At 37.2% G+C, this 16,596-nt stretch overlaps 1 protein-coding gene across 1 annotated transcript in view; it reads left to right on the top strand.

Moving 5' to 3' along the window:
• The first annotated feature begins 750 nt into the window (after window positions 1-750).
• Window positions 751-16,596, top strand: part of slc9a1a (solute carrier family 9 member A1a) — a 49,335-nt gene continuing 33,489 nt past the window's right edge. Inside the window, exon 1 of the mRNA XM_067411663.1 lies at window positions 751-1,706. Within this exon, the coding sequence (XP_067267764.1) occupies window positions 1,457-1,706 (250 nt within the window). The 5' untranslated portion in view covers window positions 751-1,456. The remainder of the gene's footprint in view (window positions 1,707-16,596) is intronic.

Below are 16,596 nucleotides of genomic sequence, written 5' to 3'. Positions count from 1 at the left end.
CACAACTGTTTGGTTACAGACATTCCTCAAAATATCTTATTTTGAGTTTAGCAGAAGAAAATAAATTCATACAGGTTTGGAACAATTTGAGGGTGAGTAAATGTTGACAGAATTTTAATTAGGTGAACTAAAAATGAAAAAATGAAAAATGAAAGGGCCATTCAAATTAATGGCCCTTTAAAGGATTAGTTCACTTTCAAATTAAAATTGTGACCTGTGGAGGGCAGTAATACACTTAGCAGTGTATACACTGCCTGAATTCTAATAGAGAAGAAGAGGAAGAAGAAGAGAGCTAGTTCAAGATAAGCATTAATGGTTAAATTATTAATAAATAATTTAATTAATTTTTTTTTTTTTTTAGTAAATGAGTGATGGTTTCTCTAGATCAGACTCTTATTTCTCATCTGGGATCGTGTAAAATGCTTTGAAGCTGCACTGAAACTGTAATTTTGACTATCATCCATTTGGGGTCCATTGAAGTCCACTATATGTTTTCATCAAAAACCTTCATTTCTTTTCGACAGAAGAACGAAAGACACGAACATCTTAGATGACATGGGGGTGAGTAAATTATCAGGAAATTTTAATTTGAAAGTTAACTGTCCCTTTAAGGATTCTCCGATTCGAACACATTTCTTGGCAACCAGAATCCAGCGACCCTCCTCTCCACTGGATGTCGCTGCAGTCCAAGAAAGAGACCCCTCCCATTGACTTTTCAAAACCTGCCCAAAGGGTGTGTTTTTAGAGCTGTACATATATTTGTTCTGCATCACGCACTGCAGACATGGGAGAAGGAGACGGTGTGTGTGAAATGGTCAGTCGTATCGCTAAAGGACATCGAATAAGTTCGTTAAGGAGCGCTGAAAAGCCCGCGTGACGCCGCCACGAATACAGCAACGTCATTCGTAGTTGAAGCGACTTTTCCTGTCGTCTGTATCGGGACAGGACAGCAGGTTGTGATGTTTTTAGAAGAGCAAACGTGAAGAAAACGTGATTGGTGCCTTTGGACTGTATCGATGAGGAGTTTTTTGAAGTTGTCATTGAGTGTCCTTTTTTTCTGAGGGGATGATGATGATGATGATGATGATGATGGTGATGTTGGAGGAGGAAGAAAATGAACATCAGTTGTACCTTTTAGTGTAGTGCCTTAAGGGAACACATACCCGCATATATTTCCTGGTCTATATGCAGGTATATTCACACACAACCCGGTCTATGTTTCCTGGTTTTCACCTGAAGAGGGTGTTTAAATGTTTTACTAAAGCAGCCAGGAAGTAGGAAACCCAAGAGCCTTTTAGATTTCAGTCAGTCCGAAGTCAGAAAATGATCCAGGAATTGCCTAGTAGGTTAAAAAGAAACTTCACTATAGAGTTAGTTAAAGCATCGACAGACTTGATCAGATAATATCGTGTCATTCGTGTATCTGGAGGAGCTTGAGTCCTCTCATCTTGTGAACATGGAGCTCAAGATGTTCATCATTGTCTTGGGGCTCCTGGTGGGCAGTTTGATGCTCCTTGGAGGAGCTGCCAGCTCTCCTGACATGGGCACCGGGATATCCCAGAATAACCACGATCACAAGGACGTGGGACACAACAACACTCACTCCAAGAAGAAGTCCTTCCCGGTTCTGTCATTTGATTATGACACTGTTCGTTTGCCCTTTGAGATTTCATTATGGGTTCTGCTGGCTTCCTTGATGAAATTGGGTGAGTATGTTTATATTTTTATATTCAGTGGCTTGCTTTTGTGTGTGTGTCTGTTATATACATGCAATGATGAGCCTAGAGAGACCCCTTAAAGGTAAAGTTCACCCAAAAATTCTGTCATTAATTACACCCTCATGTCGTCCCAAACCCAAATAAAAAAGATCTTTTTGATGAAATCTGAGCATTTTCTGTCCCTCCATTGACAGCCTATGCAACTACTACTTTTAATGCCCAGAAAAGTAGTAAAGACATCATTAAAGGGTTAGTTCACCCAAAAATGTTGTCATTAATTACTCCCCCTCATGTCGTTCCACACCCGTAAGAGCTTCGTTCATCTTCAGAACACAAATTAAGATATTTTAGTTGAAATCCGATGGCTCCGTGAGGCCTCCATAGGAAGCAATGACACGTCCTCTCTCAAGATCCATAAAGGTACTAAAAACATATTTAAATCAGTTCATGTGAGTACAGTGGTTCAATATTAATATTATAAAGCGACGAGAATATTTTTGGAGCGCCAAAAAAACAAAATAACGACTTATATAGTGATGGCCGATTTCAAAACACTGCTTCAGGAAGCATCGGAGCATAATGAATCAGTGTGTCGAATCATCTGCTGTTCGGAGCACCAAAGTCACGTGATTTCAGCCGTTGGCAGTTTGACACGCGATCCGAATCATGATTCGACACACTGATTCATTATGCTCTGAAGCTTCCTGAAGCAGTGTTTTGAAATCGGCCATCACTATATAAGTCGTTATTTTGTTTTTTTGGCGCTTCAAAAATATTCTCGTCGCTTGAACCACTGTACACACATGAACTGATTTAAATGTGTTTTTAGTACATTAATGGATCTTGAGAGAGGAAGTGTCATTGCTTTCTATGAAGGCCTCAAGGAGCCATTGGATTTCAACTAAAATATCTTAATTTGTGTTCCGAAGATTAACGAAGGTCTTACGGGTGTGGAACGACACAAGGGTGAGTAATAAATGACAGAATTTTCATTTTTGGGTGAACTAACCCTTTAATCTGGTGCGCGTTCACGAGAGCACCACAATGAACGTGTGTTGTGTTGATGCTAGAGCAGACTTTGTTACGTGAACGTGTTGGAGATTAATATTTTGTAAATAAAGCACTAAATTATGTTTTTTGCACAAAGAAAGCACTCGCATCGCTTCATAAAATTGAAGTTAAACCACTGGATCACATGGAGTACTTTAATGATGTCTTTACTACCTTTCTGGGGCTTGAAAGTGGTAGTTGCGTAGACTGTCAATGGAGGGACAGAAACCTCTCAGATTTCATCAAAAAGATCATAATTTGTGTTCTGAAGATGAACGAAAGTCTTACAGGTGTGTAACGACATGAGGGTGAGTAATTAATGACAGAATATTAATTTTTGGGTCATTGGGAGTTTCTTCTCTGTTCTCACGCTGCTCCGTTTACCAGTGTAAATATTTATTTTTCACGCTGTGACCAAGTTGCTCAAATCTCTATGCACATTCCACTTTTGTGCAAAGTCATCAGAACAGTGTTTCTCTCTTGCTGTCAGCATAAAGTCTGGTCCAGATTGCAATTTATCCTGATAACAGCTGTCCACTTGGACAGTAAGACTGATATGTAAAGTGACCAATGGTACACCGTGGGCTCCTGGACAGTTTTGCAACATCAGCCAGCCTGTTTTTGTGTGCATTTATGCCTGCATCAGACTGTCTGTTGGCGTGCTGTCGAGACTGTAACAGTGGTAATGTGAGATTCTTACCTGCCTGCCATTGAATGATACCTTAGTGGACAGTGTCAATTAAACGCCTGACGTACTGATAATTACAGTACATACTGACCTTAGTGTACGTACTGCACTGGGCCTGCTTGATTAGGGCTGGGCATAATATGGATTATTAAATGCTGTTTAACTTCCCGAGTGAATTATTATTGGTGAGGAAATGAATGTGTTATTGTGCATGAGGTTTTGGGGAAATACAGCAGTCATATGATGCAAGAGGAGAGGAACATGGCGAAGAGGGAAGATGAGGTCAGGTATGTGCAAATGCCAGTTTCAGGCTTCTTCCTGTTTCAGAAGAGCGTGTGTGAGCAACAGATGATTTGGCATGACACTTTCTAGCTTCCTGATGTATGACCCTCCTCGCAGGAGTCTAGTTTATTTTATTTATTTATTTAGTTTTTTGCAAGAATCTTCACCCTGGGGCAAGTTGCATAAACTTCAAAGACTAGTCTTACATGTTTGTCATCACATTTTTTTCTTTAATACCTTTCATGACTCTAAGTCAGTTACATAAAAACATAGATCGTTAGACTGATTACCCCTAACTAACTGCTGGTTGGTCATACTAGTTCATAAGACACAGTCTTAACATAATCGCTATGTTTATATAACTGGCCCCAGATCTTTTCTTTATAGCCATTCATATCAAGCACATCGGTCAATCATAAATTAGTCCAGAAGACTCATGCACTATATTATATAGTATAATGTTAGTCAAATATATAGGTTTATGTGAGGAAGAGAAATTTTAAAGGATTAGTTCACTTGAGAATTAAAATTTCCTGATAATTTACTCACCCCCATGTTATCCAAGAAGTTTATGTCTTTCTTTCTTCAGTCGAAAAGAAATGAAGTTTTTTGAGGAAAACATTCCAGGATTTTTCTCCATATAGTGGACTTCAACAGTTTTCAATGGGTTGAAGGTCCAAATGTCAGTTTCAGTGCAGCTTCAAAGAGCTCTATATGATCCCAGACAAAGAATAAGAGTCTCATCTAGAGAAACCATCAGTTATTTAAAAAAATAAAAAATAAATAAAAATGTATATACTTTTGTGATCATCTTGCACTAGCTCTGTGATGCGCCACACATTACGTAATCACATTGTAAGGTCATGCTTGATGTAGGCAAAAGTACCTATCCAGTGTCTACAAAGTCAAACAACCTTTACAAAAAAGGTAAAACAACGATTTTGGACGATTTTGAAGTTGGAGGAGAAAATGAGATGGAATTTTTCGCCCTACAGCACGCATGACCTTTTCAACGTGATTACATAATGTGTGGTGCATAGCAGAGCAGTGCAAGATGAGCATTTGTGGTTAAAAAGTATATACATTTTTTTTTTTTTTTGAAAATGGCAGATCATTTCGCTAGATAAGACTCTTGTTCCTCGTCTGGGATCATGTAGAGCTCTTTGAAGCTGCACTGAAACTGAAATTTGGACCTTCAACCTGTTGGTCCCCATTAAAGTCCACTATATGGAGAAAAATCCTGGAATGTTTTCCTCAAAAGCCTTAATATCTTTTCGACTGAAGAAAGAAAAACATTTGACATTTCTAATGTTTACATCACAGTCCATCTGTTCAAATGCATTGACATGCACAAGGGTTAAGCATTAATGTTTCAGAGTCTGTTCATTATTAATAAATGCTCATCATGGGGAGTGAGTGCCAAGTCTCACAACCTGAAGACGGCAAGTAGTAGTTAATACAATATGGATGGACTCATTTATAGCTCATGCTCAGGACTATGGTGGGGTTTAGATTAATTAATCAGAACAATTTAAATGAACTCCTGTTTCACAGATTTAAATTACAATAATTGCTCTGGTGTTATTTGTTTCGATGTTTAGCAAAGCAGGAATTGAAGTTACAGTCTTTCAAGAGACCCTGTCAAATTCTTTATCTATAATGACTGGAAATGCAGCCATTTATACAAGTCATTATACAGAAATATTTAATCGTAGAATGCAGTCATTGACCAAACACAGTCCTTATTAATAATTTAAGTTTATTGAAAGATTTTTATAATTGAGTTTATCCTCTTTCACTTTGGGTTTCCCAAACTATGGTCTGTGAGGGAACTGCAGGGTTGAGCTGATGAAAAGCTAATAATTTATTCATCCTTAAAATTAAAAAAAAAAAAAAAAAAATAATAATAATAATAATAATAATTTAAATAAAACTTGAAAAAAAATGAGAATTTTACTTGTTTACCTGCATGACATGTGACTATTAACCAACATCAGAGAACAGTGGGCATGTGTGAATGTGTTAAATTATTCAAATATTAACTTAAAATCTTTGAGGGATTTCAAATATTTTACGTCAAAGTGGCTCACCAGACAAAAACATTTGGAATCCCTGCTTTAAAGTAACACATCATATATATGAAGAATTTAAATATTGATTAATAACATTCTATAAATGTGACATAATTGGTCACCAGGCTCAGGTTTCCAAAGAATGTGCCACGGATTACTGCAGAATTAATTTGTTGTTCTGTTGAAATTTGTTTGAAATAGTTTACTGCAACTCGTGGTTATTTGATTATTTGTCCATTGTTAATACTCTTTTCTCTTTTGCATTGTATCACCGATTCTTACATGCTTCCTCTAAAGTGATCTGTGTAAACTGTGACCTCAGGCTGTGAGCGGTCTAGTGTCTGTTTAGATTAGAGTTCTCACCAGACCACTGTCGCTCACAGTTTACTTTTGTTAGTTTGATCAGCTGATTAGGGCTCAGACAGGATAGAGATCTGGCCTGACCAGTGGGATTACAGCAGAGCCACTGGAGAGGATAGCAAACATCCAAATTCTCTGGTCTGTAAATGCTTTCGTCATTAACAGTGAGTCTTAAGAAAATCCTTAAAGGCCTTTGCACACTGAGTCTGAAATTTTCGCACGCGTTTTTTCGTATTCGTAATCCTAAAAATTCGTCACGCACACAGACCTTGCACACTGAGTCCGATGCGTATTATTGAATCTGTTGCAAAAAAAATTGCAAAGCAATACAAAATGAAGTGTTTAAGTAGAGAACACGATTTAATTGTCCTCTCTCTTTTTAAAAAGAGAAAAATAAAGGAAATATAGGGTCCATCCAATCCCTAGATTGCATAAAGAGAAAGGAAAGTTCACCTCATCAAGGAGCTGCGTGATTATCCCGAGCGTTTCAAAGTTTACTTCAGGATGTCAGCGGCTCAGTTTGATGCTTTGCTACTGGCACAATCTGACTTTGTATTCTGCACGTTGTTTGACATACAGTGCTAATGCTTTGTGCTGTAGACGACGTGGATCAACTTGTCAGATGGCATTCTGGATTTTTGCGTTTGCATACGGTGGCTCTGAATTGTCAAAACGTCTCTCAAAATGCGTGCCACGGATGCAAAAAACGCAGAAAATCGAACCTGATCTTAATATTTTTTTTGACGGACGAAAGATTTGGAGACAGTGTGCAAACGTGATTGACACAACGTGAGGTCGAAGGGTGTGTTCACACTTGGCATGTTTGGTTCGATTAAAAACGAACCCTGGTGCGATTGCTCTGTTGGTGCGGTTCATTTGAATAAGTGTGAACGCTTCCATCCGAACCCTGGTGCGCACCAAGACCAATGAAATGATGTGTCTCGGTGTGCCTCCAAACGAAGTCTTGTGCGATTCGACTGAAATAGGAACACAATACGGACCAAAGACATAAACAAACCAAAAACAGGACATGGTATCATAAGATGCAACCACAAATAAGACAGAATGCTCAAGCATACCTGTTTTTTCTCCTGATAGTCATGATGTTGCCCATCACAGTTCAGTACAGGCATTAGAACCACGTCTCCTTGCAGCTGATCTTCGTTTGTGTGTGCGACGGAGGGATTCCTGCCGCTGTTTTGACTCTTTTACACATATATAAGCTCTTCACGAGTGACATACGGACCATTTAGTCCAGAACACAGCATTGTTTTGAATGTTCGACAAGTTCTGTCACTAAATACACATCATAAAAGCCATTTTTTGTCTTTGTTTTGTATCTTTAGGTTGGGTGTTAAAAATGACAGTGTGAACACTAGGCGAACCAGAACTAAATGTATTATTTTCTTTTTTGGTCCGCACCAAAAGAACCAAGAGAACTGAACTACAAGTTTGAACACACCCTAAGAAATCTCAGACCTCAACAACTGTAAACCATTGAATGTTCCCTTTGACTGTTTGACTATGGCAGGGCTTTATTAATCATTAATTAGTATTCTGTGTTTGATCTTATCAGCATTAAAAGCAACCAACTATGTGAGCCTTGTTTTAACCTTTGCCCTTGACAGCTCTTATGCCTCTGTATTTTTTTAATGTACCTTGTATGGAAAGTTTCACACCAGTATAAACTTGCAGCAACACCGTTTATTATCAACGGTTATTAATCGCTTTTAAATGCATGCTCTTTTTCAAATTCACAATCATGCATACTCTGTGTGTAGGGAGCGGCGGTACTGACCACACATTATCCAAGATAAGATATTTGTCAGTGACGCTCAGGATTTGTGCACCAAATCCTCCGCCATCGTCTTGTAAGTCATCTCTCCTTACTTTAATCACGTGATCAGTAGAATCTGACTCCTGCTGCACTGTAGCAGAGCTGACGCTTTCAGTTTATAATTGTAACGTCCGTTGTCCAACTGAACTGCCGGTGGCCAAGTAATGTAATCGTGTACGGCCGAACACGTTGTAACACCAGTGACACAGACTACCGCAGCAAGCCTAGTAAATCCCATAGTATAAGAATATCATGATCATTCAGTTCCATGGTGTATTTATCAAAATACCATGACATTATCTGATCCATGGTACTTTTTTATAAGTGCTTCATTTATCCGTTCCACATTTTGCACTTCCCACAGCATGCTTGTAGGGAGTTCATAAATACAGCAGTTCTCAGGTCATTTATTTTTCTGTATTATTTTTTAATGTTAAAGTAAAATCTTAATATATAAAAGTTTGAGGTCAGAAATATATTTTTTAAAGAAGTTAATACTTTTATTCAGCAAGACTCATTGATCAGAAGTGACAGTAAAGACATTTATAATGTTACAAAAGATTTCTATTTCATGAAGATTTCTTATGTGGTTCTTATGAACTTAAATATATAATCATATAATCAAATATATAATCATATAATCAAATAATATCAGTGCTTCCCACAAGTTTGAAATATACTTGCGGTGGTAGCTAGGTGAAAAATCCTCCTATTACCCACGGCACAAAAATGTTCTACTACATGTGACAAATAAATAATGTGTGATTTTACCAGTATTTTTATTTATTGAAATTAAGTTTAATTACATAGCATACTATTACATTTAATTACATACTAATATTATGCATTATTATGCATTGTAAATTATGCAAAATTGCAGCATTTAAATGGTTTTCCTTTTTGCTATGTTCTCCTTGCTGTCATATAGTGTCTCTCTCAGTGAATGGGACACAGATTTTACTAGTAAAATTTATAAAAGGAATAATATGTGTCAAATAATGTTCTTAGTCTTTTCTTCCTGTGGGCGAGACTACAATAATTTACTATGAATTAAATGGAAATCAAATTAAATACAATTTATTGTGTAACCAAAATACCAATAATGTCCAAAAGAAAAAAACTTTTAATTACTTTGACTTTTGACTACTTGACTTTTAATTATAAACAACCACGAAATACACCAAGACATTTGAAATGTCTGTACTATTGCAGGCTGATCCTTCAGATTCTTACAATCGTCTAAATCATTTTATATAACGGCCATGAAGTAGACATTGTAATAATTCATCAACTTGAGTTCATTAGCAATCGCTTGGCATAATTCTGTGCTTTTCACTGATTGAGAATCACTTTGAAGCAGTCTGAACATAGAGTCTGAAGCGCTGTTGCGTGAGCTTGTAGAAAGCGCAATAGCGCGCCCTTGTGACTTTGCAAAATGCAGCGCCCGTGGGAATGTCAGCGGGAGTAAACAGCTATTCGATCGCGGATGGTTTCATTATCTTGCGCGGATATAAAAGTATAACAGGATAAAAATAATAAAAGCAAAAATTTGTCTCCAAATATACTTGGGCGGTCGTTATTATACGTGGGCGGCCCGCCCAAGTAAAGTCTATGTGTGGGAAGCACTGTATATATAATCACTGTTTCCACAAAAATATGAATTGTTTTCAACAATGTTTCTTGAGCAGCAAATCAGCATATTGGAATGATTTCTGAAGGGTCATGTAACATTGAAGACTGAAGTAATGATGCTGAAAATTCAGCTTTGATCACAGGAATAAATTACATTTTAACATATTTTCGAATAGAAAAGAGTTATTTTAAATTGTAATAATATTTTACAATGTTACTGTTTTTGACTTTTTTATTTTGATCAGATAAGTGAAGCCTTGGTGCGCCGACACCAAACTTTTTTTATGTTCATTTGGTTTAATAATTACGTATTTTTCCACTGCTTGTTTCTGTCTTGGTAATAGTTTTCGTCAGTGATAATAACATGCAGATTAGTCACCTGGCAGCCAATCCTAGTCTCTCACGGAGATGATGCTGGTTTTTCCCTAGACAGGTTGTTCATGTGTGACTAGGATCAATATGACTCATTGGCGCAGCAGTTACAAGCACCTTTAGTGACCCTGTAATCAGAGGAGCGTAACACGCAACAGAGTCTTCTCATTTGCATTTCTTTCCCATTTACCCCTGCGATTTACATGCAAGATGTTTGTTTTGCATGTTCCATCTGCCAAGCCAGAAATTTGACTGACTGCTCCAGCATCTAAGGCTTAATGCAATGAAAAAAAAAACATATGCCTGTTTGGTTCCAAATTATATTGTTTGTTTTGATGTTTTAAATGCAGGTGCAGGCAGTTCTTTGCCACTCTCATGTGTAAGTACATGACATTTTGCTTTATCATTTACATGTTGGCACATTTCTACCATTGCACCGTATATATCGTCCCAGTCCTAGACTCTAAAGGAGTCCCGTTGCAGGTAGAAGAAATATATGACATGCTCCCTGAAGGTTTGGTGTGCCTAGTCTTCTGCCAGGCTGCTCCCATTATAACACTCCCCACAGGCAACCGTGTGTTTCATTGCTGCTGAATGCCTGGCGACCAGAACGGGCCTGCAGACTTCACTGTGCCCTTGAGAACATTGTGTAAATCTCCAGCAGCGATACCAAAGACTATAGAATAACACAAGACGCGTCACTCGTATTGTTTTGAATAGGAGAAAGTGTAACGCGCAATATAGCGGAATAAGTCCCGCCTTCTAAATAAGAGCCAATCGCCGACTGGTAAAGTCATCACATCACTGCAGCGGCCGTTAGAAGCACCGGTTCCTATAGAAACAGTCAGACGCGCGCCTCTGAAATGAGGCACGAGACGCACATTTAGGTCTGCGCATGCGCATTAGCTTGATCCAGCATAAAAATACTTTTTTTTTTTTTTTGTCGTGATTCGAGCGTTTGGAAAAAAAATTGAGACAGTTGTTGTCAGATTTCATTGGTGATTTGAAATATGAAATTTAATCGAAAGCTTAGCAAACAGCTTTGGAGCTGCATGATGCCCAGGATGCCCGAGAGGCGTTTCAAAGATGGCCGCCGAGTGAAATGACTTGTCTTAAAGGGACTTTTGGCGATACCCACTAACCAGGCCATAGACAGAGATTGATTTAGGACAGTGGTGTAGATAGGATCTTGAACTCTTCAATTGAAAAAGTAAACGAATGGATTTGGAAGGTGAAAATGACACCATAAAAGTTTCAGGGGTTTTCAACTCTGGTCCTCGAGATCCAACCCAAATCAAACACACCTGAGCAAGCTAATCAAGTGAACGATTATGCCACTTTTCACATGTAATATAAGTCTTCATGTATTTCTGTTTTGATTTCACGTGGTGATTGCGCAACTGAACTCCACAGTAGCTTGTTTGCATGTCACTCGTAGCACGTCTGTTTGTGAACCAGAACTTGTGCAACCGAACTTAATGTCTGTTTACATTTGGATGCATTTAAGTGAAACTATATTGAGACTTGCATCGAACATTTTTTCTATCATTATCGATTAAGACGTACCGCCAATAAATATCGATACCGTTTTATCGCCTAATCTTGGATGACATGATGGTGAGTAAATTATCAGGAAATTTTAATTCTGAAGTGAACTAATCCTTTAAGGGGTTTAGTGTCATGCAAACCATTAACCACAGTAAGGAAATATGGGATTCCATCAGAGACCACACACACTGTCTGTGTCAGGCTAAAGCAAGACTGACCAACCCACCTGACATACTTTTACGTCAGTTTAGCGTTGAAGAATAGCCTGTTGATGCTGTTCTACAGGTCTGAACAAACAACACCCCGTAGATGACACTTCTGAATGCCTTTCTTTTGAAATGTCTGTCTTTGTCACTCTCACAAGTAAATAATGTAAAGCAGTCCTGTTCACTGATAGCTGCAAACGTATACTGCGGTCTATACGTGAAACATGATACAGCAAAATCTTACCAGCAGACACTTTTCGACCACCAAAAGGTATATATCGCCATACTGCGTGGCTGAATTAACATTCTGTAGATGTCCATCGTTAGTGGTTTGCAGATGACTTTGCTGCTTGTAATTATGGGCTGTCAGGACCGTTCTCTCTAAAGCTGGCAATTTATTACAGTCTAATGTTCCCTAAAGGGCTTTGTAAGTGGCATGAAAATGCTCATGAAATCACGCATTTAAATATGCACTGTGACATTATAATGCTTAGTACAGTAGATTATTATGCAAAAGATGTCTAAAGATATACACAAGTATGAGAATGCAAACGCTGCTTATTTTTAACACTTTCACATCCTTTACTATCATTTGATATTTGTTTCGTATTCTTTCCCTGTAACTTGTAATCGTAAACATTAGCATACTAAAAAGGTCCAACTTTAATCCAAAAGAAAGTCAAACTGGTTGTTGTCCAGTCTGAATTAAACCTAGAACCGGTTTAGAAACTAATTTAAATCACCAATAGTATTTGTCACTTTATTTGGGTGTGAAAGATGTGGTCCCTGATTGTGTGATGTTCAGCCATTAAGTGTGAATTTGTGCCAAGAACACACTTGTTCTGTCCTTGTTCAACCTGTGTGATTGCTGATCCTCTGCAGAACCCAGAAGTGCTTCGAGCAGCTGCTGTGATTTAGCTGTGCGGTGAATCTTTGAGGAACATTCTCAAGTCCAGTCATGCATTCACACAAGAGCCGTTTGGGTGGATGAACATAAACGTCTGCTATCAGTTGAGATCTTTTCAGGCATTTTGATGCCTGTTGTCTCAGGCATTTTGAGAGAACTTTTATGTTGAGCTTTACTGTCATTCCATGTGATAATTTTAATTTAAAGGATTAGTTCACATCAGAATTAAAGTTTCCTGATAATTTACTCACCCCCTTGTCATCCAAGGTGTTTGTCCTTCTTTAGTCAAAAAGAAAAGAAAGGTTTTTGAGGAAAACATTCCAGGATTATTCTCCATATAGTGGACTTCGACAGTTACCAACTAGAATGTGATAAATCGCGATAATGAATATGCACGATATTGTAATCGTCGGCACTTCAGAATACCGTAAATAATAATTTATTACCAATAATTAATTTTTTTATAAGGCAATTAAGAATACTTTACCCATCAATCGTATAAAATGCACAACACCGCTGTATTCTGCGTCAAAAGAACACGCGCTCAGATGTAAACGCACACGAGAAGCACATGGCAGAACGAGTGAAGGAGACAAGCTGAATGAAAGTGCGCGTTCACTCTGACAGCAGAGGGCGCTGATGGAACAGCAGCGTGCAGCGGTTACCACGGAAACCGTGCAAACAAAGTAACTGCGCTAGGAAAGTTTTTAAATTGCTTCAAACAGCCATTCATTTTTTTGTAATCTCAGTGTTGTTCATCACAGCACCAAATACTGAATACTTAAAAAAGACTTAAAAGGATATTTATTTTCAAACCTAAACATTTTTATATTTTAATCTGGTCTACAACATGCCCTAATGATTAGACATTTTCTGATTATTTGTTATTGTTCAGTAAAACTTTGAAAACATACAGCTTCATTAGTTAACATGTTAATTCATTATCACTAAACTGACAATAAAAATACTTATAAAGTATTAATTAATGTTAATTTCTTAGTTACTGTTTAATAACATTACTAAAATCAAAATAACTTATTTAATGGACCTGAGATAAAACTAACAATGTTCATTTGTGTTTCTAAACTAACATTAACAAAAAATAACACTTTCTGTAACAGATGTAGCTATTGCTCAATCTTAGTTAATGCATTAAATAGAGTAAAGTGTTATCTGTTGTTCTTTATAGCCTAATTCTTTTGCATTTTAATCTGTTTGAAATTTTCAGTCAGAGATGTTTTTGTTTTATTACAAAAAGAGTTCTTAAACCTGTTAAACAATGACAAAAATGGTTTTGCAACTTATTTAAATATAGCAATAATACCGTATACCGTGATAAAAGCTTCATCAATTAATCGCAACATGAAAATTTGATACCGTCTCATGCCTATTACCAACGGGTTGAAAGTCCAAAGTTGCAGCTTCCAAGAGCTCTTCATGATCCCAGACGAGGAATAAGAGTCTTACCTAGAGAAACGATTGGTCATTTTCTTAAAAAAAAAAAAAAAAAATGTATATACTTTTTAACCACAAATGCTCGTCTTACACTGCTCTGTGATGCGCCACGCATTACGTAATCATGTTGGAAAGGTCACACATGATGTTGGCAGAAGTACCGATCCAGTGTTTGCAAAGCAAACGTGCAAAGATTAAGTCAAACACCCTTTAAAAAAAAAGATAAAACAAAGACTTTGAGCGATTTTGTAATTGGAGGAGAAAATGAGATGGAATTTTTTGCCCTACCGCGGTACTTCTGCCTACATCACACGTGACGTGACCTTTCCACCGTGATTACGTAATGCGTGCAGCATCACAGAGCAGTGCAAGATGACCATTTGTGGTTCAAAAATATATACATTTTAATATTTTTTTTAGAAAATGACTGATGGTTCTCTAGATAAGACCTCTTATTCCTCATCTGGGATCACATAGAGCTCTTAGCCACCGGCAAATTGTTTAAAAACAGCTGATGATCAGGGCCGATTATATTCTGTCAATCAAAAAGGGGCGGAAAAAAGTATCAGTCTGCATCTCATACTGTGTGTGAAGAAAAAACGTTAAAACAGGCTCTATTTGAGCCTATGAATCACTTATAGTTCAAGTCTTGGTTGCCAGGTCTGTAGTTTTTCCCTACACCAAACATCACTAATCACATCCACTAATCACAAAGAGCTTTGTGCTTTTGCTAATTCTGTTCATTTTATTGAGAAATTTAAACAATAAATGGCGTTTTGACGCTGTTAAATGCAACACAACAGATCACTGTGAATAAATGGTAGATTAATATAATAGTTTGGACTCTGTTGTTCATTTTATCCAGTTTACAGCATTAGTTAAGAGAGGTTTTTTCCTTAGAAATTTAGTATTGGTGTATCTCTAATATTTATCATTGCATACACCATTTTTATAATGAAGTCTTTTTTTTTTTTTGTTAAATAAGGTCACATTAGTTAACCTAGTCAATGCATGAAGTAACATTAACAATGAGCAATAAATTTGCTACAGTATTTATTAATCTTTAATAAAAATACAATTTGTTTGTTGTTAGTTCATGTCAGCTCAGGTCCATTAAATAACTTTTTGATTTTAATAATGTATTTTATTAGTGTACATGCTGAAATTAACAATAACTAAGATTAAGAGATGCTTTAGAGGTATTATTCATTGTTAGTTCATGTTAACTAATGTAGTAACTAATGAATTGCAAAGTGTTATCATTCATTTGAAGCTTGTAAGGGTAAATTCTGACTGTTTTTGGTGCAAGAAAGCTCAGGGGAGCAGCAGGGAAAGGATACATTTGCTATAAAAGTGCTATAAAAATCTCTTCAGCTATTAGCCTAACAAAAAAAGCAAGAACATGTGAAGTCAATGAGTTATTTATCACAGCTTGTATGAAGGCCTCATGTTTGTAGCGATGAGATGTTGACATTTGTTATGTGCTAATGACCGGTTTTAATTGGATGTGCTCAGTGTGTGTTGGCGCACTGAACGCAGGTAACATGTTGACACTATCAGGTCTCACACTGTTTTCTCGTCTCTCGACACGTGCCTACATGCCCATATGCCTCAAGACTCATGCCACCCTGGCATCAGGCGATGGGCTCTGAATAATTCACAGCCTCTCTCGGGGGCACATTGTTTGGCACTTGAGGGGCCTCGCAACGGGCACGATGCCAGCGTGAAGGTTAAATGACCTCATAATAGCTGAGAGATTCTGGCTCCGCTATTTTGAGTGTTTTTATATAACACTGATCTAGGGATGGGCCGGATGAACACAACCTTATCACAGTAACAGTATTGCAATATAGATATTTTTGCCTCAAAGTCTTTATTTATTTATTTATTTATATGTTTTTTTAATAATGCAGTAAAACTAAACTGAATTAATTAAATCATGTATTTATTTATTTATCCAGAAAAACTAAACTCTAGTGATGTTTAGTATGTTTATATTTTTGATAATCCTGTGAAACCAAGCAAAATTTGTTTGTTTGTTTTTATTTATTTATTTTAAAGCTGCAGTCCGCGATTTTTCCTCTTTGTCGCCATCTCTGTTTGAAACATGCAATTGCAGTCATATGCGGAACAGTTATCTGTACGTGTGGGTTGTGCCAAAACCGTGCAAATTATTATTACTGTTATATTGTTCTCAAATTGTTATTGTTAACAACATCAGCATTGCGTGACTGTGTATTTAGTGTGTATTAGCGTTACCTGTAGATTTCAATTTCTGTAGTCACTCCATAGTCCTTTGCTTTTTTGGCTATGGGTGAATCTCCAATTGTCACTGATGATTGTCATTTGGATCTTTCTGGATTACAAGTTTAATTATTTCAGCTGCTGTGAGAAAAGGCTATAAATTTGCCACTACCGGCAGCATCCTCACATGATATAACTCGACGGGACTCCTTCCTTTCTGTTTAC

The sequence above is a fragment of the Chanodichthys erythropterus genome, chromosome 2 (assembly GCF_024489055.1).
Source record: "Chanodichthys erythropterus isolate Z2021 chromosome 2, ASM2448905v1, whole genome shotgun sequence".
NCBI lineage: Eukaryota > Metazoa > Chordata > Actinopteri > Cypriniformes > Xenocyprididae > Chanodichthys > Chanodichthys erythropterus.
This window is presented reverse-complemented; position numbering and strand designations above follow the sequence as displayed.